The sequence below is a fragment of the Canis lupus genome, chromosome 9 (genome assembly GCF_003254725.2).
Source record: "Canis lupus dingo isolate Sandy chromosome 9, ASM325472v2, whole genome shotgun sequence".
In the NCBI taxonomy this organism is placed as follows: Eukaryota; Metazoa; Chordata; class Mammalia; order Carnivora; family Canidae; genus Canis; species Canis lupus.
The window spans coordinates 47,455,546-47,483,389 of record NC_064251.1 but is presented as its reverse complement, the minus strand read 5'-3'; the positions used below and the strand labels follow the sequence as shown (position 1 = coordinate 47,483,389).

The window sequence follows — 27,844 nt, the reverse complement described above, 5'->3', positions numbered from 1 at the left end:
AGGGAGAAAAAACCTCACATGACTCTCTTCGTGGTGTGACTGGCCCCTCTGGCTGTATGGGAGGAGGGGAGATTGGCGCTCTGTTGCTGTGTTGTGGCATATACTTGGCTGGGCAGAAGTGGGGGAATTCTGGGAGCTGCCTCAGGCACTGGGTGTCTAGAATGTTTGAGTAAGTGTCTCAGGCACACTGTCTGGAAAGGTGACAGGACCTGCATTAGGCAACTGATTCTCTAAATTCTTTTTCCTCTCTGGTTAGTATTAAAAAAAAAAAAAAAAAACTCCCCCTAATCAATTTCAACTTTGCATAAGATGGACATTCGCCCACCAGATTACTGCCAGGGATGCAATTTTGTACCCTTTTTGGGTAAGATTTTCTGCCAGTTGCCAGCCATAGACAACATTTGCCACCAGTACCTCCCTTCTCACAAGTGCTTAAAATACTTTAACTGGTCCCTCTTTGGAGCTGTTCTTTCTGACCTTATTTCTCACAGGGTTGCTATGGACGTGTGGTCGATGCTGGCTGATTTCTGTAACATACTGACTGCAGTGAATCAGTCTGAGGTGCCACTGTACAAGGACCCGGACGATGACCTCACCCTTCTTATCCTGGAAGAGGATCGGCTTCTCTCGGGTTTTGTCCCCTTACTGGCTGCCCCTCAGGACCCCTGCTACGTGGAGAAAACCTCGGATAAGGTCAGGCCCAGGCCAAACATCCCTCCCCATTCACCCCTCCTCTTAATTCTCCAGACTTTTTTATTCTTGGGAAGTTTTCTCTGCAAACGGAACATGATTAAGTCATTGAGAAGGGTGTTAAGGGAAAATATCGACCTTTTAGCCGCTGACATCCAGCTCTGTGTCCTGAAAAAAAGCCCTCTCGACTTCCTTTGGTGTGTGTGTGTGCTCGCTGGCATGTTGTATATACGATCATTTCCTCACTTGTTTAAATAGTGCAGCTTGTGTTGGCAGTGCTCTCAGTCAGCTCCAAATGGTTTGCATCATGCTTAAAGCACCCTCCTTCCTCCCCCTTCTCCCCCCCCCCCCCAAGCCACAAAACTCTGCACTAGGAAAACAGCCAGGGCTTTTTCCCTTCTCTAAGGAGGAGAGTGATAAATAGGTGACTAGAGAGAAGCAGACACCATGTGTTAACTTACAAAAAAAGCTTTTAGGAATATGAAGCATTCCCCGCTGCCTGGTTTCTATTTTTCTTCCTCTAAGGACTGTGTTTTAACCTGAACTTTTTCCTGGTCTGTTTATAGAAAACAAAGCTCGTTGCCTGTTGCCCTGGTGGGGACTGTGGAACTCTTCGTCTCTGCTTAACAGTTGGGTCTTTGGCCAGGTGTGGAGAGTAGGGCAGTCTGCTCTGCTTCACATTCCCATGTAGCAGTTGCTAGGCTGGAGAAGTCGTACCCACACACCCCAGGAACAAAATCTCCTGTGCTGATCTGGGGAACCCTGTGTCTGACCTCTCTGCGGAGTTGTTAGCATCACATCCCCTGGGGAAGAGTCCACAACTGGCTTCTTAGGTGGAAGTCTTTTGACCTAGGTGAAGCATATAGAGAGACATGGGTAGATGACTTTTTTGTTTTGTTTTTTAAGACTTATTTATATATTTTAGAGAGCATGTGCAACCTGGGGGAACGGGCAGAGGCAGAGGGAGAGAGAATCCTTAAGCAGACTCTCGCTAAGCATGGAGCTTGACTCGGGGCTCAATCCCACAACCCTGAGTGACCTGAGCCAAAACCAAGAGTCAGACGATAAATCAGCTGAGCCACCTGGGTGCCCCAGGTAGATGTTTTTTTTTTAAATGTCAGACAGTAAAAACTAAATCCCAGCCATAAACTGGAGATATGAGAGAGATAGTATTGAATTAAAAATATTGCTATATTGAAGATTTAAAATGTTTAAACTTGTTCTTAGTAGAAAAGAGTATATGTTCATTGCAGACAAGTAAAAAAGAAAAAGAAAAAAATTTATCCACAATCCTTTTACCCAGTGGTAACATCACTGTTATTTTTGTTAATCATACTCATATTTAACCTCTAGTATACACTTTTTTAATACAAACTAAGAGTCATTATACAGACTATAATCTGCTTTTTTACTTAATCTTTTAAAATAAATTTTTATATGGAATTTTTTTTTAAGATTTTGCTTATTTATTTATTTGAGAGAACAAGCAGGAGGGGCAGAGGAAGAGGGAGATAGAATCTCAAGCAGATTCCCTTTCATGGTGAGAGCCAACACAGGACTCAATGTCAGGCCCTGAGATCATGACCTGAACCAAAATCAAGAGTTGGACGCTTAGCCAGCTGAGCTACCCAGGCACTCCATATGGAATCATTTTTGATGATGACTTTGTATTCCAAGATTTCTTTAACCAGCCTTTGCTTTGTTGAACCAAGGGACTATTCTCAATTTTTTCACTACTGTAAACAGTAATATAATTCCTTATAGTAGAATTTTTGTACAGATTTCTTTTAGTTAAATATATTGACTTAATAAAAAACTTCCTCTTTGAATGTGTTTAATGACTAATAGGGATATTGGGAATGTGACAACCTCTCTCTCTCCCAAGAGGAATACTCATTTAATGCTTTTCCAATGAAAAGTTGGAGTGAAATCCTGCTCTTCTAGTCTCAGAAGAGGATAATAATGAGGAATTATAATATGTGAGGCTGAGGACAACTAACACAGTCACACATTGTGGAAGATGGTCAGTTATAAGAGAAACTGGATAAGCATGGCTTGGGCTGGGGGATCCTCGTACTGTTCTGTACTCCAGGTGAGTTTGACTGTAGAGGGTACTTTTGGGAGTTGGATATTGGCTTATCTGTCTTTTGGTGCAGAACAAGGAAGGAGTCCTAACCAGCTTCAGACTTCCTAACACCTATCTCCTCATCAACTCTTCCAGCAGTAGTGTCAATATATGATGATAAGTGTATGTCATACAGCATATGATACAGTGCAGCATATGATAAGTATATGATGTGGCCAGAAGAATACAGAGCCAGCAGTCCATGCCCTCAGCCTGTAGTAGTAGTTCACAGGCTACCCTGGCACAGACACAGCTGGTGGCAGTTCAAGACTCAGGTAGGTCTCTGCCTCAAGGACTGAAATAGGTATGTCAAACATAACATCTCCAGACCCATGCTCTCCCCTAAACCTGGTTTTTCTTTATTCTTCACATCTTGGTAAATAGTAGCTTTGACTTTTGAGTAGCTTGTATCAAAATTCTTGGGGGTTATTCTTGGCTACTTTTTCTCACACCTCATCTCATTCATCAGCAGTTCATGTCTTCTTTACCTTCAAAATAAATGCAAATACAAACTCTTTTCTACCACCGCACCCTAGATCAGCTCATTGTAATGCCTTCTGACCTGTTTCTCTAGTTCCTCCTTCCTACTCCCGGGTCTGTTTTCAGCATAACAATTGAATGGTCTTTTTAAAATAAAAAATAAATCAATAAGATTATGTCCCTTCTTTGTTCAAAACCTTCTGATGGGGATCCCTGGGTGGCGCGGCGGTTTAGCGCCTGCCTTTGGCCCAGGGCGTGATCCTGGAGACCCGGGATCGAATCCCACGTCGGGCTCTCGGTGCATGGAGCCTGCTTCTCCCTCTGCCTATGTCTCTGCCTCTCTCTCTCTGTGTGTGACTATCATAAATAAATAAAAATTAAAAAAAAAACAAAAAAAAACCTTCTGATGGCTTCTTCTCTCAGAATAAAAGCCAAAGTTTTATTAATATCCTGCAACCCTCCTGATATGATACCACCTCTACCTGCCCTTAACTCTGACCTCAGCTCCTACTGCTTTCTTCCTATGTGTTACGCTGTAGTCACGTTGGCATCCTTGCTATTCCTCACAAAAGCCAAGCGCTCATGTCTAAGGGTCTTTGCGCTTACTTTCCTCTTAACCTGAAAACGTTGTGTCCCCAAAGAGCTTTGTGGCTCTCTCACTTCCTTCTAAATGTCACCTTGTTAGAGGGGTTTTCCCGGGCTATTCTGTACCTTCCTTTTCTTTTTATTCTGCTTTATTCTCCATTGCAGAGAAAAACAACATCTCTTGAATATCTAGCATGTACTGGTCCCTGGATTAGGTCTCCCGGGACCTGCCAAAAAGATATTAGTATTTTTGTGTTTTGGACAGGGGAGTGTTTGTTTTTATTTTTGTTTTTTGAAAGAGGTGATTGAGGCTCAAGATAAGAGTGAAAAATGATGATAAACTTCTATGGGTCATCTCCATCGCTGACCTAGAGTGTTAGTATGAATGTGTTAGAGGGGATGTCTAGGAACTTTGACCTTATAAAAACCTGAAAAAGATAGGTATTTTGTCCAGCATTTAGTGTTCAGTACTAAGAAATGTAAGGTATCTCAAGGACTTGAGGTAGCAGCAACATGTGCAATTTCATTGCTGGTTCAGATTGGTCACATGTTTGGTCCCACCTTAATGGCCATTCAACAGGTATTTACTGAGCATATCTGTATTCTATAACAAGAGAGATCTAGACTTGTAAGGCAAACATCCTAGTTTAGGAAGTAGTTTGTGGCATGTATAAAGATGTGAGAAGCAACATAAGTTAATTTGAACGTAATTAAGGAGGAACTCTTGAAACTTTGTTGAGCTGTAATAGTCCAATGAAGGCATTGCTTAAGGAGCACTGATTTCACATTAACATATCATTGTATTTTCTAAGCATGTTCTATGAAACTAGTTTTACAGGTTCTTAATTGTCAGGTGAAAGAAAAGGAGTTTCATGATCTGATCATATAAGTAAAGTAATGTTAAGCACAGATTCCTGGGTAGCTCAGTCACTTGGGCATCTGACTCTTGATTTCAGCTCAGGTCATGATCTCAGGGTTGTGAGATGAAGCACTGCATCGTCAGACTCCTTGCTCAGTGGGTAGTCTGCTTCTCTCTCTCTCTCTCTCTCTCTCTTCCTCTCCCCCTCCCGCTCCCCCTCTCCCCCCCTTCTGCCCCTCCCCGTGCTTGTTTACTTGTGCTTTCTCTCTCTCTCTCTCTCAAAATAAAAAAAAGTCTGTTAAACAGAATCCAACACTTTAAGACTTATTGGAGCTTTTAATATAGTGTACATGAGAATATCCTTTGCAATCTTTCCCAAACCTGCTTCAGCCGTGATCTTTTTTGATTTATTGAACATCTTGTAGGACTAGTATTCAGCTTAAAAAACAAGAAAGTAAAAAAACCTGTCAATGGGATGAGCAAGAGGTAAGAAACAGGTTGCGAGGATCCCTGGGTGGCGCAGCGGTTTAGCGCCTGCCTTTGGCCCAGGGTGCGATCCTGGAGACCCGGAATCGAATCCCACGTCGGGCTCCCAGTGTATGGAGCCTGCTTCTCCCTCTGCCTGTGTCTCTGCCCCTCTCTCTCTCTCTCTCTCTGTGTGTGACTATCATAAATAAATTTTAAAAAAATTAAAAAAAAAAAGGAAGAAACAGGTTGCTACTGGAATTATCCAGAAGTAAAATAAAGAGTACAGATGAGGGTAAAAGCAATAGAGTGGAGCTGGTTACATTTTGAGAGAAATATCACAGATATTGAAACCAGTTAGAGCCAACCAGGGTAAAGAAAGTGATCTTAGATTTGTTGTGTGGTTGCCAGAGATCAAAATTCAGAAGACTAAGTAATTTACTTACCCAGAGTCATGTAGCTAGTAAGGAAGTATAGGATTAGAACCTTTCCTTTTCTGTAGTCCTTTAAAGCCTCTTGTTCTGGGGCTCCTGGCTGGCTCAGTCGGTGTAGCATGCATGCTTTTTCCATCCATCCGTCCGTTCTTTCCTCCTTTCTTCCTTCCTTTCTTCCTGAGAGGGAGTGGGGAGGGGTAGAGGGAGAGAGAGAGAGAAAGAGAGCATCTCAAGCAGACTCCCCAAAGACCATGAAGCCCGATGCAGGGATTCATGCAGGGATCAATCTTATGATGGTGAGATCATGACCTAAGCCGAAATCAAGAGTTGGATGCTTAACCAGCTGAGCCACCCAGGCGCCCCAAGCATGTGACTTTTGATCTCAAGGTCGTGAGTTTGAGCCCCATGTTGGGCATAGGGTTTACTTAAGAAAAATTAATTTAAAAAAATTTAAGCCCCTCATATTCTAATAAATTATTTGATTTCTAGGATTTGCTTCAAAATAATTTGTGGATAGAAGTATAAATGGGGGAAAAAAGGCCAAATATTGGTCATTATTACATCTGAATAATGGGTGGATTGAGTTCATTACAGTATTCTACCTTTGTATATGTGTGAAATTTTCTATAATAACTTGTGGTTAAAAGGAGTAGCGATATAACCATCCCAAAAGGAAGCAAAACAAGTAAAATTCTCTGTCTTTTCTGCTGCATTGTAGTGCATAAATGATTTAAAAAGTAATCAAAATGTAATAATAATAAAGTTAAGCTCTTGCAGTCACTAATCATGTTCCAGGCACTGCGCTAAACTTGTTACATTCATTTTGTCATTGAAACCCCAACCGCTCTTTCCTAAAGCTCTAGTTATTTAATGGTATTAATGCATTTATTTCATGAATAGATGTAAGCAGTGCTTATTTTAGCATCCCCAGGTAGATTAATTTTTGTAGTTTTCTTTGTCTTCCTCCCCATATTGTCTGGCCAAGAACTAAGTGAAGAACTTTTCAACAAGCTAATGCTGGGGCCACTCTTTGGCTTGATTGGGGAATAAATTATTCTAAGTTATATTATAAGGTGAGTGTTTTAAGTTTCATGTCACATCCCATTCATTCTTAAAGTATGTTGTTAAGGTTAAAGGTGGGGCTTAAATTGTCCAGCTTTTGAAACTGCTGGTTTGTCTGCTTATTTATTTGTTAAATGACGTTTTTGGAATGTTGTTTGTTGTATATATAATTACCCCAAAATGTTTTTTTTTTTTTAATTTTTATTTATTTATGATAGTCACACACACAGGGCGGGGGGGGGGGGGGCAGAGACACAGGCAGAGGGAGAAGCAGGCTCCATGCACCAGGAGCCCAATGTGGGATTCGATCCTGGGTCTCCAGGATCGCGCCCTGGGCCAAAGGCAGGTGCCAAACCGCTGCGCCACCCAGGGATCCCCCAAAATGTTTTAAATGGAAAATACAGAAAAGCACAAAAAATAAAAATCGCCTGCAAACTACCACCTAAAATTAACCAGTGCTAATAGCTTAGTTTATGTCCTTCCAGTCTTTTCCCTCCATATGCTTTTATGTGTTTACTTATTATTTTCTTTTCATAAAATTAGACCATATGATATATGCTTTGTTCTTGCTTTATGTTTTTTATATACTCATATATATAGAGTATTGTGTATACACACACACACGTATACATGTGCATGCACATATACACACACATATATATAGTTTTGGGGGAAATATTGCCTTTGTTGTTTGGTGGTCTAGAAAATATTTAAGTGGTACCAGTGACTAATTTATAAAAAAACATACTTGAGCTTCTGTTCTCAAAGTATCAACATCAAGAATAGAAAAAAAGCTTAAACTATTGACTCATATTTAAGATACGGAAATTAGGACTGCTTACAAATATGTATTTTGTTTCTAAATTTGCAATAATTATTTAGAATTGATTTTATATTAAGTGTTCTCAGTGCTCAACATCAGTTCTGTTACTCTATGGCTTTCCCATTGTTATATGTCCTTTGATTCATCTTTTATTCAAATGCGACACTGAGGAATATTTTCATCAAAGATAACATGGATGTCCTTTAAAAATTAAGGTGACTTTATAAAATATAGTGGTAATACACATACTCATGTAAAAGAATCAATTCACAAACATATATATAGTCAAAAACCACCCTCCATGGACAATTGTTAAGGATTTGATATTTACCTTTTTAGACTACTTCTATACTGACTGAAACATATTTATATACATATATACCTACAAAATCAAAATGATAGCGTGGCATGCATTTTTTTCCTTACTTTGCTCTTTTCATTAAAAGATTCATCAAGGACCTTCTTCATGACTGATTTTGAACACTTGCATTTTGAAATTGTTCTTATTTTGCCCTTGCACATAAATGTCAACTTAGCTTAGGTCAACTTTTTTTTCTCCTTAAAGCTATAGGTATTATCCCATTGCACTAATGATGAGGAAGAATTGGAGAAAAGTTTGACTTTTCTTCCTTTGAAGGCAAACTCTTCTTTTAGTCCAAAATGGGTGATTTAACAAGTTTTTATAATCTTGAATTTCAGATTGTATGAGTATTTATTTAGATGTTGGTCTCTGTGCATTATGAGCTTTTTATTTTTTTTAATTTTTTTAAAGATTTTATTTATGCATGAGAGACACACAGAGAGAGAGAGAGCGTGCGCGCACGCGAGAGAGAGGCAGAGACACAGGCAGAGGGAGAAGCGGGCTCCATGCAGGGAGCCCGATGTGGGACTTGATCCCAGGACTCCAGGATCACACCCTGGGCCAAAAGCAGGCGCTAAACCACTGAGCCACCCAGGGATCCCCCATAATGAGCTTTTTAATAAACAGATCCAGTTCGATCTTTGAACCAGGAAAGTTTTCATCTCTTGTGTCCTTGATTGATAATGTTCTGTTTTTTTCTTCACTCTTTTACATCTCTTTCTCTGTCATCATTTTTTAAAAAGATTTATTTATTCATGAGAGACAGAGAGAGAGAGACAGAGACAGAGACATAAGCAGAAAGAGAAGCAGGCTCCATGCAGTAAGCCCAGTGTGGGGACTCTATCCCTGGACTCCAGGATCATGCCTTGAGCCACAGGCAGATGCTCAACCACTGAGCCACCCAGACGTCCCACTCTGGCATCATTTTAAAAATCTTTTTGCTTTGCCTCCTTTAAAATCTTTTTGCTTTGCCTCTGCATCCTTGGAAAGCTTCTCAAGTTTATCTTCTCTGGAATTGATTGAGATTTTTATAATGCTGATGTTTTACTACTTCTAACTCAATTTTTATGTCTGCTGTTGAATTATATGTTTCATTACGTCACTTCCCTGTATTGTCCTGGAACCTTTATATTTTTGCCCACCTTTATCCAAGTCCCTTTTATCTGTCTTTGTTTTGTCATTTTTCTTTCATCATACTTCACAATGTCTGATTTTTACAATTCTGTGTAAGAATATCTTCTTCTTCATTTGACTCCCCCCCCCCCCATATGTTTTGTTTCTCTATCTCTTTGTGTGCTATGTTCTCCCTTTTTTATGTTGCACATCCTTTTCAAAGGCCCCAACTTGGATTTCTACAATCTGATTTTGGCCATTTCTATTTCTTTGAACAAAAAAAACATTTCCTCAGGTCTGATATTTACTCCAAAATAGATTATGTAGATTCTCAAGAGATTCTTTCTTTGTCTACAAATACTATTTAGAATCTCCTTCTCAAGTCTACAGCTGGTTGATATAAGTTTTTATTACCAAGTTACCACCCTGAAGAGAGTGGGGAGGAGGCCAGGTGCTATGCAATTTTATTTTTATTTATTTTATTTTATTTATTTATTCATGAGAGACACAGAGAGAGAGAGAGAGAGGCAGAGACACAGACAGAGGGAGCAGCAGGCTCCACGCAGAGAACCCAACATGGGACTCGATCCCAGGTCTCCAGAATCACGCCCTGGGCTGAAGGCAGCGCTAAACCACTGAGCCACCTGGGCTGCCTGCAATTTTAATAAATGAATTTATTTTCTACATTTGCTGTTCTGTATATAGTGGAGCTACTACACCAGAGCTAGTTTCCTGCGTCTGATCTGTGTTTCACATAAGCGATATGGCAATTTCTGACCTCCTCACTGGAGCTGTGGCCTACCATATCAAGAAGAAATTCTACTCCCTGGCCACTTCACATTTATTTATTTAAAGATTTATTTATTTTTTTATTTTTTTAAGAGAGAACACAAGTGGGAGGGCAGAGGGAGAGAAAATCCCCAGCAGACTCAGTACTCAGCACTGAGCGTAGAGCTGGACGTGGGGCTCAGTTGCAGGACCCTAAGATCATGACCTAAGCTGAAACCAAGAGTCGGATACTTAACCAACTGTGCCATCCAGGCGCCCCTGGCCACTTCCCATTTAGTATGGTAGTTTACCCTTTGGCCTGTCTGAAAGGTTGATTATAAGTGCTACTGATTTGTAGCAGTGAAAAAGCTTCCAACTGGTGTTCTGCATCTGCCCTATGTCCTCACACTTTGTGGTAGACAGAATAATGGCCCCTTAAAGATGAGCTACCTCTTAATTCCTGAATGTGTTGAATGTTAACCTTACAAGCCGAAGGTACCTTTGCAGATGTAGTTAAATAAGGATCTTGGGATGGGAAGATGATCCTAAATTGTCCAGGTATGATTAATGTAATCACAGGGATCCTTATTAGAATGCAGGAGTATTAAGAGTCAGAAAAAGGAGATGTGATGTTAGAACTAGAGGTCCCAGAGAGAAAAATTTGGAGATAGTATGCTGCTGGCCTTAAAGATGAGATGTGGTGGCCTCTAGATGCCAGAAAAGACAAGGAAGGAAGCATATTCTCCCACAGAGCCTCCAAGAACACTGTCAACACCTTGTCAATTGACAAAACTGACAACACCCTGTGAACACCTTGATTTTAGGTTTTCTGACCTTTAGAACTGTAAGGTAATAAATCGTATTGTTTTAAGCCATTAAATTGCTGCTATAGCAGCAATAGGTAACTAATACAACCCTTTCAAACTGAAGAATTTTTCTAAGCTCTTCATTGCTTACTTCTCTTGTTGCTTTTTCTTTTTTAACATTTTTTATTATGAAATGTACATATTGAAATGCATTAAACAAAATTGCCACAAAATGAGGAACTATATAACCACCAAGCAGGTAAAAAAATAGAACAATGCAAGGGTAATAATTACCAGTTCCATTCAGTTTATGTTGGAGTTCCTAGCCAGTACAGTGAGACAAGAAAAAGAAAGTATTTAAAACATGATTGGAGGGGCACCTGGGTGGCTCAGTTGGTTAGGCGTTTGCCTATGGCTCAGGTCATGATCCCAGAGTCCCGGGATCGAACCCTACATCAGGCTCCCTGCTCAGCAAAGAGTCTGTTTGCTCCTCTCCCTCTGCCCCTCTCTTGGCTCGTGTGCACACGTCCACAAACACACATGCACTCTCTCTCAAAAAAAAATTAAAATCTTAGAAAAATGGTTGAAAAGGGGAAAAAATAAACCTAATGCTATCTTTATTGGCAAATAATGTGAAACATACTTGGAAAATCTGAAAGAAAGTAAAAAGTAACAATGAGTGAATTTAACAAAGTTGCTTGGTATAAAGTCAGTATACAAAAATCAATTCCTTATCTACATACTAACATCAAACCAAATGAAATTTTTCTAAAAATTGACTTCTTAAAAAAATAAGTCATAAGTGGATTTCTTAGGAATACAACTGTCAGTTGGCTCTTAATGACCTGTTTCCACTTGTCCTCTATCCACCTAGCAGTAATTCTTTATGATTTACGGCAGGTAAGATGGCATTTTCCCATTTAAGAGCTATTGACTGCTGTGTATTAGGCACTATTCTAGATACCAAATTCATGGCAGTGAACACAGTAGACAGGGATCACAGGGATATTGGATAGTTGGGATATCAGAAAGTTAGAATTATTTAACTCAGAGGTCTGTGCTTTTTAAGTTTTGTTGTTGTTTACAAAAATATTTATTTGTATTATAAAATAGATATTTATTTTAGAAATACTAGGAAAAATCAAAATCTTTTTTTTTTTTTTTTTTTCAAAATCTTGATAATCAAAATTATCAATAAGGAAAGTAAAGATTTTGTGATCCTTCTATCCTGGTTGGGTAGATAGGCAGACATTTGTGAAATTTTTTGCTTTTTAACAGAATCAGATTATATATACTGTTTTGTAATGTACTCTGTTCACTTAGCAATAAATATATCCTGCATGTATTTCCATGTTCACCTATAACATGAATTTTAATCGATGCAGTATATTAACTTGGGTGGACATACCATAATATTTGCGAAGTCTTCAACTTTTAGACATTTTAGAAAGTTACTGACTTTTCAGCTTTATAAATGATGACCCCTTGGGCAGAAATCTTTACAAACCTCTTTTGTTGACTTTTGAAGTGCAATTAGTAGGTCAAAGAGGGTATGTATATTTTTAAGACTTTTGATAGATAATGCTAAATTGTCCTCCAAAGAAAGATAAGCCATTTAAACTGCAGTATATGAGGGTATTTGTTTTCTAGCATCCTCACCAATACTGAATGGTTCAGTTTTTTCTAACTTTGCTAGAGATGGGCAAAAAACAATATTTTATTGTTTTTATTTTCATTCTTTGATTACCAGTAGAGTTGATTTAATTACTAAAACTTTTATGCTTGTTGGTTATATATATTGGTATTACATTTCTCATAAACTGCCTTGTGTTCTTTGTCCATTTTACTATTAGAATGCTCATCCATTTTTTTCATAATGACGTGATAGCTATTTATGAATAACTTTTGAACTTTATTTGGTTGCCTTTATACAAGAGGTGTTTCGTATTTAATGAGATGATAGCTTTTGGAAACTTGGGAGGGGTGCAACATTCTTTGTTTTAGGTAATAGGAACATGGATGTTCCTTTGTCACCATGCTAGATAAGATCTTTTGTTTTCACCCTTTGAATCCGTTTCTTCTCCTTAAATTTTCCTATCAGTCCATAGATACCTAAAGGAAAACCATGTCCAGCCAGATATTTAGAAATGAACTGTGAACTGTATCTATTTCCTTTTCTGTTTTGCCTATTTAGTGGAAGAAGCTCTTGATGGGGGTATAAACTTAGTAAAAGTTATGCAGTGTTTTGAGAAGCCCTCTGGTTTCTATCTAGCAAATGCTATAAAATTTTTTTCCCCTTCTCATTTGAAGTGTATTAAATGCTTTGATGACTCATTTCATCAATGGCCTTTTGGTGTTGACCATATGTGTTATGTACATCTCTCTGCCTACCTCATTGTTGCCCTCTCTCACTTTTTTTATGCTCTTAGCTTATTACTAATTGTTTATAAATTTATAGAATTACTGATTACTATTTCCATTTACTCCAATACTTTCACATTTATCAGTTACTGCCTGATTTATAAACCCAATTCCCCAAATGGACCTCTGTTATCTTTATGCTCATGCTATGGATAGGTCAATGGCTAGGTGTTCTTTTTGTTCTAGGATAGTAATTCTCATACTTTAGCATTCATCAGAATCACCTGGTGGGCTTGTTAAAACAGTTGCTGGGCCCAACCCCAGTGGTTTCTGATTATTCGAGAGGGAAAGAGATTTTAATTCTAACAAGTTCCCCGGTGATGTTGATGATTTGAATTCCACACTTTGAGAAGAACTGGTTTTAGGAATTTGATGGCTGCCAGGGTTGTAGTCATCAGGCAAAGATTTTAGCCCAGATAAAAATAATAAAGTTATCTGGTAAAATAGTCTTCTTCCTCATTCTATCTTTAACTTTAGAATGTAGGGCGTATTACCTAAGAGTTCATATACTCTGCCTCCATGTTTGCCAGACAGCTTTCTGAGCTCTTCAGAAAGCTGTATTCAGAATGCTATAAATATGTTTTTCCTGAGCATATGTGAAAAGTCACATGTCTTGATCTCTTTTACCAGGAAGGCCCTGAGCAAAATATCTGACTTTTAATGAGTGTTTATCTTGTACTAGGTACTGTTTTAATGCTTTACATTATCTCATTTGAATGTCACAAAAGACCTGGTGGGAATTTGACTTTATGAAAGAACTTGTCCAGGATGACAGGTAATAATGAAGGAATCAAATCCAAGCAATCTAAGTTTAGAGCATACACTCTTAATTTGAATATAAATACAGTAGTAGAGTGGTTGAACAAACATTTTTGGTATACCTCTAGTTCTCTTCTTTGACAGTCTTTTTATTTTCACCAGGAGCTTGATTTCTCACCAGGAGCTTAGGAATTCTTGACCTGATTTAGAGAGATTATATGATCTCCCATAAGCGTTCTTGAGAATGAACAAAGAAATAAAAGTTCATATGAGGAGACTGGATGCTTAGATTGAATTTACCTGATTCTTTCTCTCTGAGTTAGGTGTTCTTCAAATCTTGGAATGCCCCGCAGTCCAAAGATACCTGAGTATTTAGAATATGAGTTTTTGGAGAACGAACTTATTTTTGGGAAGCCCTTGAGGGTGCTCTAAGAGGGACTGAACTTACGCACAGGATGATATACATCATTCTGGAAGTGTGTCCAAGGGCAAAAAAAATCTTAAGAGTAGTGATGGTGCAACTTATAAGGACCAAAAAATCAGAAAAATGCCTTGGGCTCCAAACTTTACAGGCAGAATTGCTTGGAGGTGAACAGGCACTTATGGAGTTGGTTGATGGGGGTAACTGATGCATAAAAACCTGAAGGTCAGTGATGAATGTTTGCCTGTCTATCAACGGACATACATACAAATCATCTTTGGCTCAAGACTAAATAAACAGGGCAGCCCTGGTGGCTCAGCGATTTAGCGCCGCCTTCAGCTTGGGGTGTGAGCCTGGGGACCGGGGATTGAGTCCCACATTGGGCTCCCTGTGCATGGAGCCTGCTTCTCCCTCTGCCTGTGTCTCTGCCTCTCTCTCTCTCTGTCTGTCATGAATAAATAAATAAAATCTTTTTTTAAAAAAGACTAAATAAACATGAGCCATAATAAAAGACAAAGTTGAAATGGGCAAGAGGAAACAGTATGATACCTAAGGAGAGGACTTAACTATTGATACAAACGTCTGCCTCCCTACTTCCTGTCCCACCCTTTCTTTTCTTTTCTAAGTTTATTTTTTTTATTTTTTTATTTACGATAGTCAGAGAGAGAGAGAGAGAGAGAGAGGCAGAGACATAGGCAGAGGGAGAAGCAGGCTCCATGCACCGGGAGCCCGACGTGGGATTCGATCCCGGGTCTCCAGGATCGCGCCCTGAGCCAAAGGCAGGCGCTAAACCGCTGCGCCACCCAGGGATCCCCCTTTATTTTCTTTAATGTAATTCTCACATATGTAAAAGAATATTAAAAAAAAAAAAAGAAATCATGTTTTTACTTAAAATTTTAGATATCTGAAAAAAGTAATCTTTATTAATGTTAATACCTTTACTTTTATTAATCAACTTGTTGGGGATCCCTGGGTGGCGCAGCGGTTTGGCGCCTGCCTTTGGCCCAGGGCGCGATCCTGGAGACCCAGGATCGAATCCCACGTCGGGCTCCCGGTGCATGGAGCCTGCTTCTCCCTCTGCCTGTGTCTCTGCCTCTCTCTCTCTCTGTGTGACTATCAAAAAATAAATAAATAAATAAATAAATAAATAAATAAATAAATAAATAAATAAATAAAATCAACTTGTTGGTATATAATTTACATACAGTAAAATCATACATTTGGGTGTACTGATCATATATAATATATATGATATATAATATTATATAATAATATATAATAACCACCCAATCAAGATACAGAATTTACCATCCCCCAAAATATTCCTAAGTGCCCCTTTGCAGTTAATCTCCCCATTCCCTCTCCCTATCCTAGGCAACCTCTGATCCAGTTTTTTAAAGATTTTATTTAAGAGAGAGCACATGCACCAGTGGAGTGGGGTGGGGGTGGGGGCGGTGCAGAGAGAGAGGGAGAAGTAGACTCCCTGCTGACAAGGGAGTCCGACTTAGAGCTCAGCCCCAGAATCATGACCTGAGTCAAAAGCAGATGCTTAAGTGACTAAGCCACCTAGGTGCCCCTAATTATTATTGTAGATTAGTATTGCCTATTTTAGAATTTTATATAAGTGAAATCATACAGTGTGTACTTTTATGTCTTGTTCATTTACTCAGCATGATATGTGTGAGACTGATGCATGTTGTGTTTTTCCAGTGGTTCATTCCCTTTATTGATGAGTAGTAGTCCATTTTATGGATATATCACAGTCTGTTTATCCATTCACTTTGGGTTTGGACATTTGGTATTTTTCATCAACTTTGGGATATATTTGGCTGTTATGAATAAAAATGCTGTGAACATTAATGTATAAGTCTTTTGTGGATATATATTTCATTTCTCTGGGGTAAATAGCTGGAAATAGAATTGCTCAGTCATATAAGTATATTACTACTTTATAGAAACTACCAAACTGTTTTCCAATGCGAGTTCACCATGTTATATTCCCACTAGCAGTGCTTGAGAATTCTAGTTGTTTCACATCCTTGCCAACATTTGCTAATCTTTAGGATTTTAGCCATTCTAGTAAAGTGTGATATGGTCTCATTTTAGTTTTATTGGCATTTGCATAATTAATGAGGAGTATCTTTTCTTGTGTTTATTAGCAATTTATAGATCCTCATTTGAGAACTGTCCAGATCTGTGGCCCATTTTTAAAATTTGGGATATTGATGTTTTCTCATAGAGTTGTAAAAATTCTTCATATATTCTGGACACAAATCCTTGTCAGATATGTGTCCTGTGAATATTTTTTCACAGTGGATGACTAGCTTTTTAAATTTTTTTAAAGACGGAATCTTGAAACGCAGATGTTTTAAATTTTGATGAAATTTGTTTTTTTTATTTTTCCTTTATGATTAGTTTTTAAATTTTTCCATTATGATTTTCTGTTTTAAGAAATCTTTGTTTTTGTATTCTTAACTATACCCTTAAATTTTTTTTTCCTAGTTGTTGTTCTAGGGCTAACAATTTGCATCCTTACCTTTTCAGAATATATTTTAAGGTAACTATTGTACCTTTTTACACTTCACACCTATGCTTCCTGTTTTCTGCTTCATACTTTACAAACGTAATCATCTTAAAATAATATAATTCCATTTACCCATTCCCTCTTGTTTAGTGCATTTGTCTTCTCTTTGGCTTTTCATATAGTATAAACCTTACCATTATTATTATTATTATTTCTCTGGGGTAAATAGCTGGAAATAGAATTGCTCAGTCATATAAGTATATTACTACTTTAAAGAAACTACCAAACTTAAATACTTGTCTTTTAAGTAAATTGCAAACAAAAAGAAATATAGACTTTAATATTTATCTACTTACGCTTTTTGTGTTTTTCCTTCTTTTCAGTAGATCTAAGTTTCCAGATGATAATCATTTCTCTTGAGCCCGAAGGACATAGCAGGTTGTTCATCACAAATTCTTTGGCTTTTGTGTATCTGAAAATGCCTCTTTCTCCCCCACTCACCCCTTTTATTTTTGGTTTTAATGGATATTTTTAAAAACTGGATATAGAATTCTGGATTGAAGGGTTTTTTTTCTTTCGGCATCTTGAAAATGTGGTTCTCTTATTACCTGGCACCCAGTGTTTTCTCGAGAAATCAGCATTCATATGCCTCTCTGTAAAATGTATCTTTTGGGGTGAGTCTGCTTTGAGTATTTTCTTTTTATCTTTGACTTTTCAGAAGTTTGGGATGTGCATAGGTATAGTTCTTTTTACATTAATCCTGCTTAATGTTCACTGACCCTTTTGGATCTGTAAGTTGGTATTTTTCATCAAATTTGGGATATCTTCCAGACATTATTTTTTTTTCCTACCCTACTTACCCTCTGGAATTACAATTATGTATATGTTAGACATTTTTAAGTAGTCTCACACATATGTTAGTCTCTGTTTATCTTTAGTGTTTTATCTCTCTAGCCTTCAGATTACTTAGTTTCTATTTTTTTCTTAAATATTTTTTTAAGATTTTATTTATTCATGAGAGACACAGAGACAGAAAGAGAGAGACACAGGCAGAGGGAAAAGCAGGCTCCCTATGGGGAGATGGATGTGGGACCCGATCCTAGGACTCTGGGATCACGACCTAAACCAAAGGCAGATACTTAACCTCTGAGCCATCCAAGTGCCCCAAATATTTATTTATTTTAGAGAGGGAGAGAGAGAGAGAGAACACACAAGTTGCAGGAGGGACAGGAAAGGGAGAGAATTCCATGCAGACTTCCCACTGAGCATGGAGCCATCACAGGGCTCAATCCCATGACCCATGAGATCACTACCTGAGTGGAAACCAAGAGTGAGACATTCAACTGACTGAGCCACCCAGGTGCCCTCAGATTACTTAGTTTCTGTTAATCTGTCTTGATGTTCATGGGCTCTTTCTTTGCCATTTTCAATATAATGTTTCACCAACGAACTTTTTATTTCACTCGTTTGCTTTTCAGTTTAAGAATTTCTACTTGGCAGGGAGGGCGCCTGGGTGGCTCAGTTAGTTGAGCCCGGGACTCTTGGTTTTAGCTCCAGTTGTGATCTCAATATTGTGGGATTGAGCCTCAAGTAGGGCTCCATGCTCAGCACAGTCTGCTTGAGATTCTCTCCCTCTCCCTCCCCCCATGCCTCTTCTTGCGCACACTCTCTCCTGCTCTCTCTAAAATAAATAAATATCTTTAAAATAATATCTCTATAAAATAAGATCTTTTAAAAAATAATTTTTACTTAATTCTGTTTTATAATTTCCTTTTCTCTGCTGTTATCCCTATTTGTTTACTCATTAAGGTCACATTTATGAACATCTTTCTTATTAATATTTTGGATATATTTATAATAGCTGCCTTTAAAGTCTTTGCCTGCAAGTCCCAACATGTGGGCCATCACATTTGATTTCTATTGAATGTAGATTGCATTTTCCTGTTTCTTTGTGTCTGGTGATTTTTGCTTAGTCACTAAACATTGGATAATTTGTTAGAGAGATTCTGGATCTTGTTACCTTCCTCTGGAGAGTACCTTTGTGGTGTTTGTTTTTAACGGGCAGTTAAATTACTGCTTTATCATCTTGAACTTCTGTAGGCTTGGTTTTTACATAATATTAGGGCAGCTATGAAGGAACCTAGGATGTTTCCCAAGCCGCAGTAACTTGTTAGCCTCCAAGCCCTGTCTCCCCTGCAGACTTTGTTTTAGGCTGCGTTTTAGGATCTATGAATGTATATATTTTTTTAAAGATTTTATGTATTTATTTGAAAGAGAGAACACAGAAGCAGGGAGAAGGGCAGTGGGAGGGGGAGAAGCAGGCTACCCACTGAGCAGGGAGCCCAAGGCAGGACTCAATCCTGGGATATTGACCAGAGCCAAAGGCAGACTTAACCTGCTGGGCCTTACGAAGGCAGATTTAGATTAGCTCTCCTTAGGGTGTGGCTCCACTGGACTCTCAGATGGTTGCCAAGGAGTATTAACAAGATGTTAAAACCTCTTCACTCTGGCAGTGTTGGAACTCCCAACTCCCCCATCCTAAAGCAGTGCTTTTCCTGCACCGCTGTGGGATCGCTTTCTGTTCCACTCACCACCCTGCAGCAGCTGCTTTCTGATCAGCCTCTGGTGGTCTTAGTTGCATATGTACAGTCCAGCCTTTATCCCCTTATTCAGTGAAGATTCTCACATGTACTTCATGTCCTCTCTTTGTACAGCTTCTTCCTGTCCTCTTCCTTACTTGCTGATTCCATCTCCTTCAGCTACCTCAAATTCTGCCTCTGCCTCTTCAGCTCAAATGGACCACCATAATTTCCTTGGGATTCAGCTTTCTGTGTCGTGGTTAGAAAATTATCCCCAAGCAGAGGACTGAGTGATCATGGGTTCATTTTATGAATTTCTCTTTTCTCAGAGAGAAAGTCCTTTTTTCCTCTCATGAAAGGGGAACAGACTTTAATCATAAAAAATATTTCTAGTGTTTTTCCCCAGTTGTATTGAAAAATAATTGACATACATCATTGTATGTGTTTAAGGTGTACAAAATGATGGTTTGACTTTCATATATTTCTTTTTACTTTCATATATTTTTAAATGATTGCCACAGGGAGTTTAGCTGACTCATCCATCATCTCATACAGATGCAATAAAAAGCAAAAAAAAATTTCTCCTTCTGATGTATCATACAGCAGTGTTAACTGTAGTCATTGTGTCATACATTACATCCCTAGTACTTGTCTTGTAATGGGAGCACCTTTTGACGACCTTCCTCTGGTTTGCCTTCTCCCTATCCCTACCTCTGGTAACCACAATCTGAACTCTTTCTCAATGAGTTTGGTGTTTTAGGGATCACAGTCTTGCACTGCCTGTTGTCCACTGCCTACAAACAGTTGCCTCAGATATTTTAAACCTGTTTATGGTGGGAAGATTAGTTCAGTACCACCTACTCCATCATGTTGAGAAACAGAAGGTAAACTGTTTTTGTCAATTATAGAAGTAATCCATGCTCCCTGAAATAATATTAAAATCATATAGAACTATAGAATAAAAGAGTACAGCCCCTCCTTCCAAAGATGATTGCAAATAACAGTCTGGTAACCATTCTTACAGACATACATAATGTAATTATAATATAATACAGAATATTATATTATAATACAGAATATTATATTATTATACAGAATATTATTATAATATAATACAGAATATTAGCTTTTCTAATAAAAATGCATGTTGTATATACATTACTCTTTTTTTTGTTGTTTAATATATATACCTTGCAGCTATTCCTGAATTGGTATGTATAAATCTACACTAGTCTTTTTCAAGTTGTATCGTACTCCATTTTATAGATAAAATTTATGCATCTTTTTTTTTTACTGAAGAATTGACATGCAGTGTTCTCTTAGTTTCAGGTGTACATCATAATGATTTTATATTTTTATACATTGTGAAATCTCCATAATTAATGTAGTTCATCTGTCACCATACAAAATTCCTACAATATTATTGCCTATATTCCCTATGCTGTACTTTCCATCCCTGTGACTTATTTATTTTATGACTGGAAGTTTACCTCTTAATCTCCTTTACCTGTTTCAACCACTCCCTCCCAACCACTCACCACTCTAGTAACCAACAGTTTGTTTCCTATATCTCTGAGTGTGTTTCTGTTTTGTTGTTCATTTGTTGTTGATTTTTTTTTTAGATTCCACATATAAGTCAAATCATACAGTAATTTGTCTTTCTCTGACTCATTTCGCTATGGCAAGGTTTCATTACACATGGCTGGATAATAATCCATTGTATACTTATATCACATCTTCTTTTCCATTTATCTGTTGATGGACACTTAGGCTGCTTCCATGTTTTAGCTGTTGTAAATAATGCTGCAGTGAACATTGGGATGCTTTTATCTCTTCAAACTGGTGTTTTCATTTTTTTCAGATAAACACCCAGGAGTGGAATTGCTGGATTGTATGGTAGTTTTATTTTTAACTTTTTAAAAATTTTATTTATTTATTAATGAGAGACAGAGAGAGAAGCAGAAACCGAGGCAGAGGGAGAAGCAGGCTCCATGCAGGGAGCCTGATGTGGGACTCAATCCTGGGACCGCGGGATCACACCCTGAGCCAAAGGCAGACGCTCAACTGCTAAGCTACCCAGGCGTCCCTAATTTTGTTTTGTTTTTGTTTTTGTTTTTTGAGAAATTTCCATAGTGGTTTCCCTATTGGCTGTACCAGTATAGATTCCCACCATCTTTTAGGTGCTGTTTAGCTATGTCCCATTTTTGTTATTACATACAGTACTAAAATGAACTTCCTTGTACCTAAATCCTTATATTTTTATAATACTGTTCTAGAATAGATTCCTTTTTTTTTTTAAGATTTTATTTATTTATTCATGAGAGACACACAGAGAGAGAGGCAGAGACACAGGCAGAGGGAGAAGCAGGCTCCATGCAGGGAACCTGATGTGGGACTCGATCCCAGGTCTCCAGGATCACGCCCTGGGCCAAAGGCAGGCGCTAAACCACTGAGCCACCCAGGGATCCCCTAGAATAGATTCCTACAAGTAGAATTGCTTTATTGAAAGATACACAAATTTTACTGTTTTTACAAATACTGCCATTTGCCCTCCAAGAAGATACCAGTTTACACTCCCATTAACAGTTTACAAATGTCTGTTTCTTCATACTTTTACAAACACTATGTATTAGACCAATTTTTTTTAAGGTTCTATTTTTATGCATGAGAGACACACAGAGAGAGGCAGAAACAGACAGAGGAAGAGGCAGGTTCCCTGTGGGGAGCCTGATGCAGGACTCGATCCCAGGACCCCCAGGATCACGACCTGAGGCAAAGGCAGACACTTAAACACTGAGCCACCCAGGTACCCCAGAGCAAAATTTTTAATTTCTGCTAATTTGGGGGGTTAAAAAATGCATCTCACATTAACTTGAATTTGCTTACTAGTGGAGTAAAGGATCTTTTTGTATATTTACTGTCTGTTTATATTCCATTCTGACTTGCAGAGTTATGGCCCTGCTTATTTTTATATTGTTATATATTATTGATATGTGGGAGTTCATAAACACTGTAGTTATATGTTGCAAATATTGTCTCCTGGTTGGTAGCTTAAATTATAATCTTTATATTTTTTTTACAGTGTAAAACCTAAAATTTTTATGAAGTCAAATCTGTCTTTTCCTGCATGACCTCTGGGTTTTCTTGTCATGGTTTCCTTATCGTTGTATACACCTATTATTTGTTCTTGTTGATTGTTTCACTAGATTTCTCTAAAAATAAAGGATCATGATTAATAAGACACACTGTGATTTACCGAGGCTTCCATTGGAATTTTGTCTGCAAAGTAGGAACTGCTACTTTTAAGTACTCCAAATATTCCAGAATAGCCACCATTTGGAACAAAGGATTTTGAAGGTTCAATGTTTTCATGAACAATTTTTTGTGATATCATTATTGTCAGTGACAGGAAAAAATGAATCTTTAGCTGCCTAAGAATAAATCCAAATGTTTCTTAACTACAAGTAAACTCAGAAATAACCAGATAAAATAATGTAAAAGCTCATTTGTAATGAATGCTTATCTAGCAGATTTTTTTTTCCCTCGTGCACACAGTCCCCCTAAAGTGAAGAAGAGAAAAATGAGAAACTGTTCCTAATTCTAGAGTGCAGTGGAAAACGTGGTTTGCACATGTGCAGCAAGAAGCTTTGGAGGGTTGGAATTGCACAACGCGTGTAGGTTGAGCAATTGCTTAATAAGGCATCCATATTGGGGGGTGTCCTTTGCTCTTGTGCAATTAGGGAACTCCAGAGCTGCCCGAATAGGGGATTTCCTTTTATTTCTTACATGCCACTTTAAGAATTCACTTTTTCCCTTCTTTTCAGTGTTCATTCTTTTTTTTCTTTATTCTTTTGAATTCTTTTTTTTTTTTTTTTTAGATTTTATTTATTTTTCATGAGAGACACAGAGAGAGAGAGAGAGGCAGAGACAGGCAGAGGGAGAAGCAGGCTCCATGTAGGGAGCCCAGTGCAGAACTCGATCCCGGACCCCAGGATCCCACTCTGGGCCAAAGGCAGACGCTAAACTGCTGAGTTACCCAGACGTCCCTGTTCTTTTGAATTCTTATTTGTAGTTTTCTTCTTCCTTCCTTTTAAGGGAAGAGATTAATTAGTCACACAGCCATGTGTCCCTACCTCTGTGATTAGAAATGAGCCTGGGCCAAGCCCAGTAGACAGTGGGAGGATGGTTGCTGACTCTGTAAAGCTTTCTGGTTTGATTTCTTCCCACAGTTGTGATACTCGGCTGGTTCCGAGTGTTTGAAATATCGGTTACTGATCAGCCAGTATTCTGCTTTCTTAGTACTGGAATTTTGCAAGCTTCTAATGAGTTTTCTGAGGTTTTTGCTTATTCTGCTTTTAATGGCAATGGACATCTCCTGATGAAGATCAGCTGCAGACTTTACTAGACAGTAAAGCCAAACTTTAAACTGAAAGCATAGGAGCCAGAGCTTTATAGTATTTTTTTCTCCCTTGGCAAAAGAAACGTGCTTGTTTTCTCCCTCCTTCCCTTTAGCTTTTTCTGTCATACTCATGTTAGATAGTACTTAGTAAGCATGCATCTGATTCTGATTCTCTTTCCCTTACCTTTGTACAGGGGGTACTAGAATCTCTTTTCTTTCAACTTTGCTCTGTTCCAGAGGAAAAGAAGAGGTAGTTGGGTCAGAGTGCCAGAAAAGCAGAAGTTAAGTATGTGGATTTCATAGCCGCATGTATGAGTGTTTGTGGGGCAGGGAACTTCTAATGGAAAACATTTGTGTTGCATCGAAAACAGAGCAAGGCCTGGTTAGAGTCTGTCTGCTCTGTCTGTCAGTCTGTTCCCCACCAGCACTAGTCATTGTTCTCCTGGGAGTCTCAGGCGTATTGTGGTTTCTTCTGCTCTTGCTATGCTCTAATCTTGCCAGAGTTTTTGTGTCACGGGTGGCCCCATTTGCAGTTTGGAGTGAGGCTGCAAGGGTGGTGACTAATGGCTTTGAAGGCACTCAAGCCCACATACTGGCTTTGAGACCCTTTTTAGGGTGAACCAGAGGAGAGGGAAGGGTCTCCACAGATAGTGGGAGAAGCATGCTTAGACTCATTCAAATGGCGTGTTAGTCCCTGCTTTTACTGCCAGCAAAGCACAAACCAGAAGAACAGAGACCAGAAGCAAAGACTTGCTGTTTGGGCTTGCCATTTCATTTGTAAATGCTCAATAAGCGTTGCACCTGGATGCCCGAGCTTGTCTCTGATGGGCTGATATCAATCAGGTTGTGTGGCTGGATCCCCTTTGGGAAATAGAGAAGAGAAAGTGCTAATTTCCCTGAGGATAGTGTCACTCCAAGATATGAGGGACCTGTAACTTGAGCTTTTTTTTTTTTTTTTCCTTTCCAGACCCTCTAAAATTCACATTTGTTCATCATTTTAAAAGAAAGAAAACAATAAAAAAGGAGCAGCTCAGAGTTTTCTGAGTCCCCAAGAAGGCACTTCACCGATGTGGTTTTCACATTTTCAGGTTTTTGGCTGGTGAATAAGATTGAGCAGAAATGCTCCTTCCCCTGATAACAATACATTCAGATGCAGGATCAGGAGCGTGTGGATTAAAACCAGACGGTGGATGATTAATATTTTTGCTTATAGAAGTAGACATGGCAGCTTCCTCCATTTAAATTAAAAAGCTCTTTCTCTGCGTTTGTATGTGTATGTGTCCTTCCATACTTGGGCTCTTCGAAGGTGGGAGCTAAGAGTTTCTAGTTTAGTTAGTTTCCAAGTACCATTTCCTTCCTCTCACTTGAGGCACCCAAGAAGTACTAGAAGGAGTAAGCTGTGAAGCAGAGGTGTGAAGATAAGCTACTAAAATGAGAATGGGAATAATGGAACACACATCTTTAGCTACTCGACCTTCTTGCTCTCTATGAAACTCCGACCACACTATAAAAGGTATAATTTTTCTTTTTTTTTTTTTTTAATTTATGATAGTCACACAGAGAGAGAGAGAGAGAGAGAGGCAGAGACACAGGCAGAGGGAGAAGCAGGCTCCATGCACCGCGAGCCCGACGTGGGACTCGATCCCGGGTCTCCAGGATCGTGCCCTGGGCCAAAGGCAGGCGCTAAACCGCTGCGCCACCCAGGGATCCTCTGGTATAATTTTTCTTTCAAAATATTGCCCCTTCAGAGGTGCCCATCCTCATCATTTCACTATTAGATAATGATGACAGTAAAATAAATTTTATTATTACAGATATACTTTCTGTTTTTTTACCTCACTCACTGACAGCATGACAGATTTCTTGGAGAATACTTTTAATTAGAGTTTCACAGGTGTTTATTATTTTAAAAAAATGTTTCAGGATTTAGTTTTATTGGGTTCTGTGCACATTTACCCATTTAGACCAAGAGGTCTCTAGTTAGCCTAAATCTCTGATTTCCCTCATGATTTTTTTTTAAAGATTTTATTTATTAGAGAGAGCACAAGTGCGGGGGCAGGGAGCAGTAGAAGGAAAGGGAGAAGCAGGCTCCCTGCTAAGCAGGGAGCCCAACATGGGGCTCCAATCCCAGGACTCTGGGATCATGACTTGAACCGAACGCAGCCACTGAACCAACTGAGCCACCCAGGCGTCCCTTCCCTCATGATTTTTAAACTTGTATACATTTTGCTCTTTGTAGAAAGGAGATCTCTGCCCAAATGAAACAGGAAATGAAAAGGGGAGAGGAAAACCACGCCAGGACTTTGTATCTTTTTATCTTGGTAAAGAAGATTGCATTGTCTCTGCAACAATGAAAAGTTTGGGGACAGAGAATATAGTTCCTTTTACTGCAAGAGAAATCTGAATCTGTTTTAATGTTGCCTCCAATTTTGGGGTAAAAATGGGTTCTATGTCAGCCCTGTCACACTCTGGCCATATGCATTCCCAGGTATCCCAACACCCCCTCCCCCCGCCCCCCCGCCAGCAGAGTGCAACAGTGCTTCTCTAATTCATTCCCTTCCCCAGAGACCTAAATTTGTTTACACACATTAAAATTCACTCTGTTGTACAGTTTTAACAAACAGTCATATAACCATCACATTAAGATACAGAGCATTTCCATCATCCGAAAAAACAAAAAATCCCTCATGCAACCAACCCTTCTCCACCCCTAGTCCTACCTCTGATCTTTTTTCTCCCATAGAGATGACGTTGCCTTTTCCAGAATGTTGTGTAAATTAGCCATACAGCAGTTAACATTTTGAGGCTTCATTATAGCGTAATGCATTTGAGATTCATCCATGTTGTTGCTTATATCACTAATCCATTCTTGTTTGTCACACAGTAGTATTTCATTGTAGGATAGACCACGATTTGCTTATCCATTATCCATTCATCAGTTGAACATTTGAGTTGTTTGCAGTTTAGGTGATTATGGATAGAACTACAACAAATATTCATATATAGGTTTTTTTGTGAACTAAAGTTTTCATTTGTCTTGAGTGAATACCTAGGTATGAATGTAGGGGTCATTTGATACGTGGTACGCTTAATTTTTTTTTTTTTTGGTATGCTTAATTTTGTTAGAAAGAACCAAACTTTCCCAAAGTAGCTATAACCATTTTGCATTCCCATCAGCTGTGTATGAGAATTTCAGTTTGTCCACATCCTTTGCCAGCACTTGATTCCACATTGTACTGTTGTTGTTTTAAGTCATTCTAATAGGTACATCAGTGCAATTTTAATTTGTACTTCTCTAATAGCTAATGATGTTGAGCATCTCTTCATGTGTTTATTTACTATTTGTATATCTTTAGTAAAGTGTCTTCAAATCTTCTGTCTATTTTTAAATTCTTATTGAGTTTTGAGAGGTCTTTATATAATCTGGATGCAAGTCCTTTGTTAGCTATATATGTGGCACACATACTTTCTCTTGATCTAGCTTGTCCTTTTACTTCAGAGACTAGGTTTTGACTGATTAAATGCCGAGAGCTAGAGGTTTCAGGCTCTTTTGGTAGAGGAAAGTAAGGAAATCGAGACCTTAGTCGGCAGAAAAATGTGAGGACCACCCCTTTTGAAGCTGTTTATTTAAAATAAAAGAGGAAGATGAGGGGTGGGCCAAGATTGAATTGTGCAGACAGATGTCTGAAGCTTTTTTAAATTCCTTCTCTCTCTCCTGTCCCCACCTACGATGTGGATTTGGGGCTCTTACCTTCAACTGGGTTCTTCAGTTTCTGCCATCACTGCAAATCTGTTGAGGCCTCTCCAACTCTGCAAACTCCAGTGGAACACCTGAGAGGACAAGTCAGCTTCTTGCCCAAAATATATTCCACACTGAAGGCGTTTTTGATAAGTAATCGTTCCCAAGCCCTAAAGTGATAGCCTCCAAGGAGTCACCCACTTTGAAGAGCTGCTTTCATCTTCAGCTGGACTCTTTTCCAAACAAGCATCGGCAGAGCCTAGTCAGAGCTCTGCCATACAGGGTTCTGCCATGAGAAGCAAATTGGCAGCAACAGGCAGCCCCCTTAGGCAGTGGAATTCAGCTCTCATAACATGCATTAAATGTGGATGAGATATTTATTTATCATGGGACTCTTTCATGTTGTATGGAATTTTTTCCACACAGCAGCT

At 38.8% G+C, this 27,844-nt stretch overlaps 1 protein-coding gene across 9 annotated transcripts in view; it reads left to right on the top strand.

Annotated features, from left to right (window-relative positions):
* The window catches only part of SMG6 (SMG6 nonsense mediated mRNA decay factor), a 242,729-nt gene that overhangs the window by 120,437 nt on the left and 94,448 nt on the right, over window positions 1–27,844 (top strand). For 8 of the 9 annotated variants that reach the window (XR_003147065.3, XR_003147064.3, XM_025476105.3 and 5 more), the window contains one exon: window positions 492–693. Coding sequence is in view for 7 of the 9 variants with exons in the window: in XM_025476105.3 (XP_025331890.1) it covers window positions 492–693 (202 nt within the window). In the remaining 2 variants the exon portion in view is untranslated. Of the gene's footprint in view, window positions 1–491; window positions 694–1,256; window positions 2,524–27,844 lie in introns of those variants that run through there. The other variant, XM_025476109.3, reaches the window with a different exon arrangement.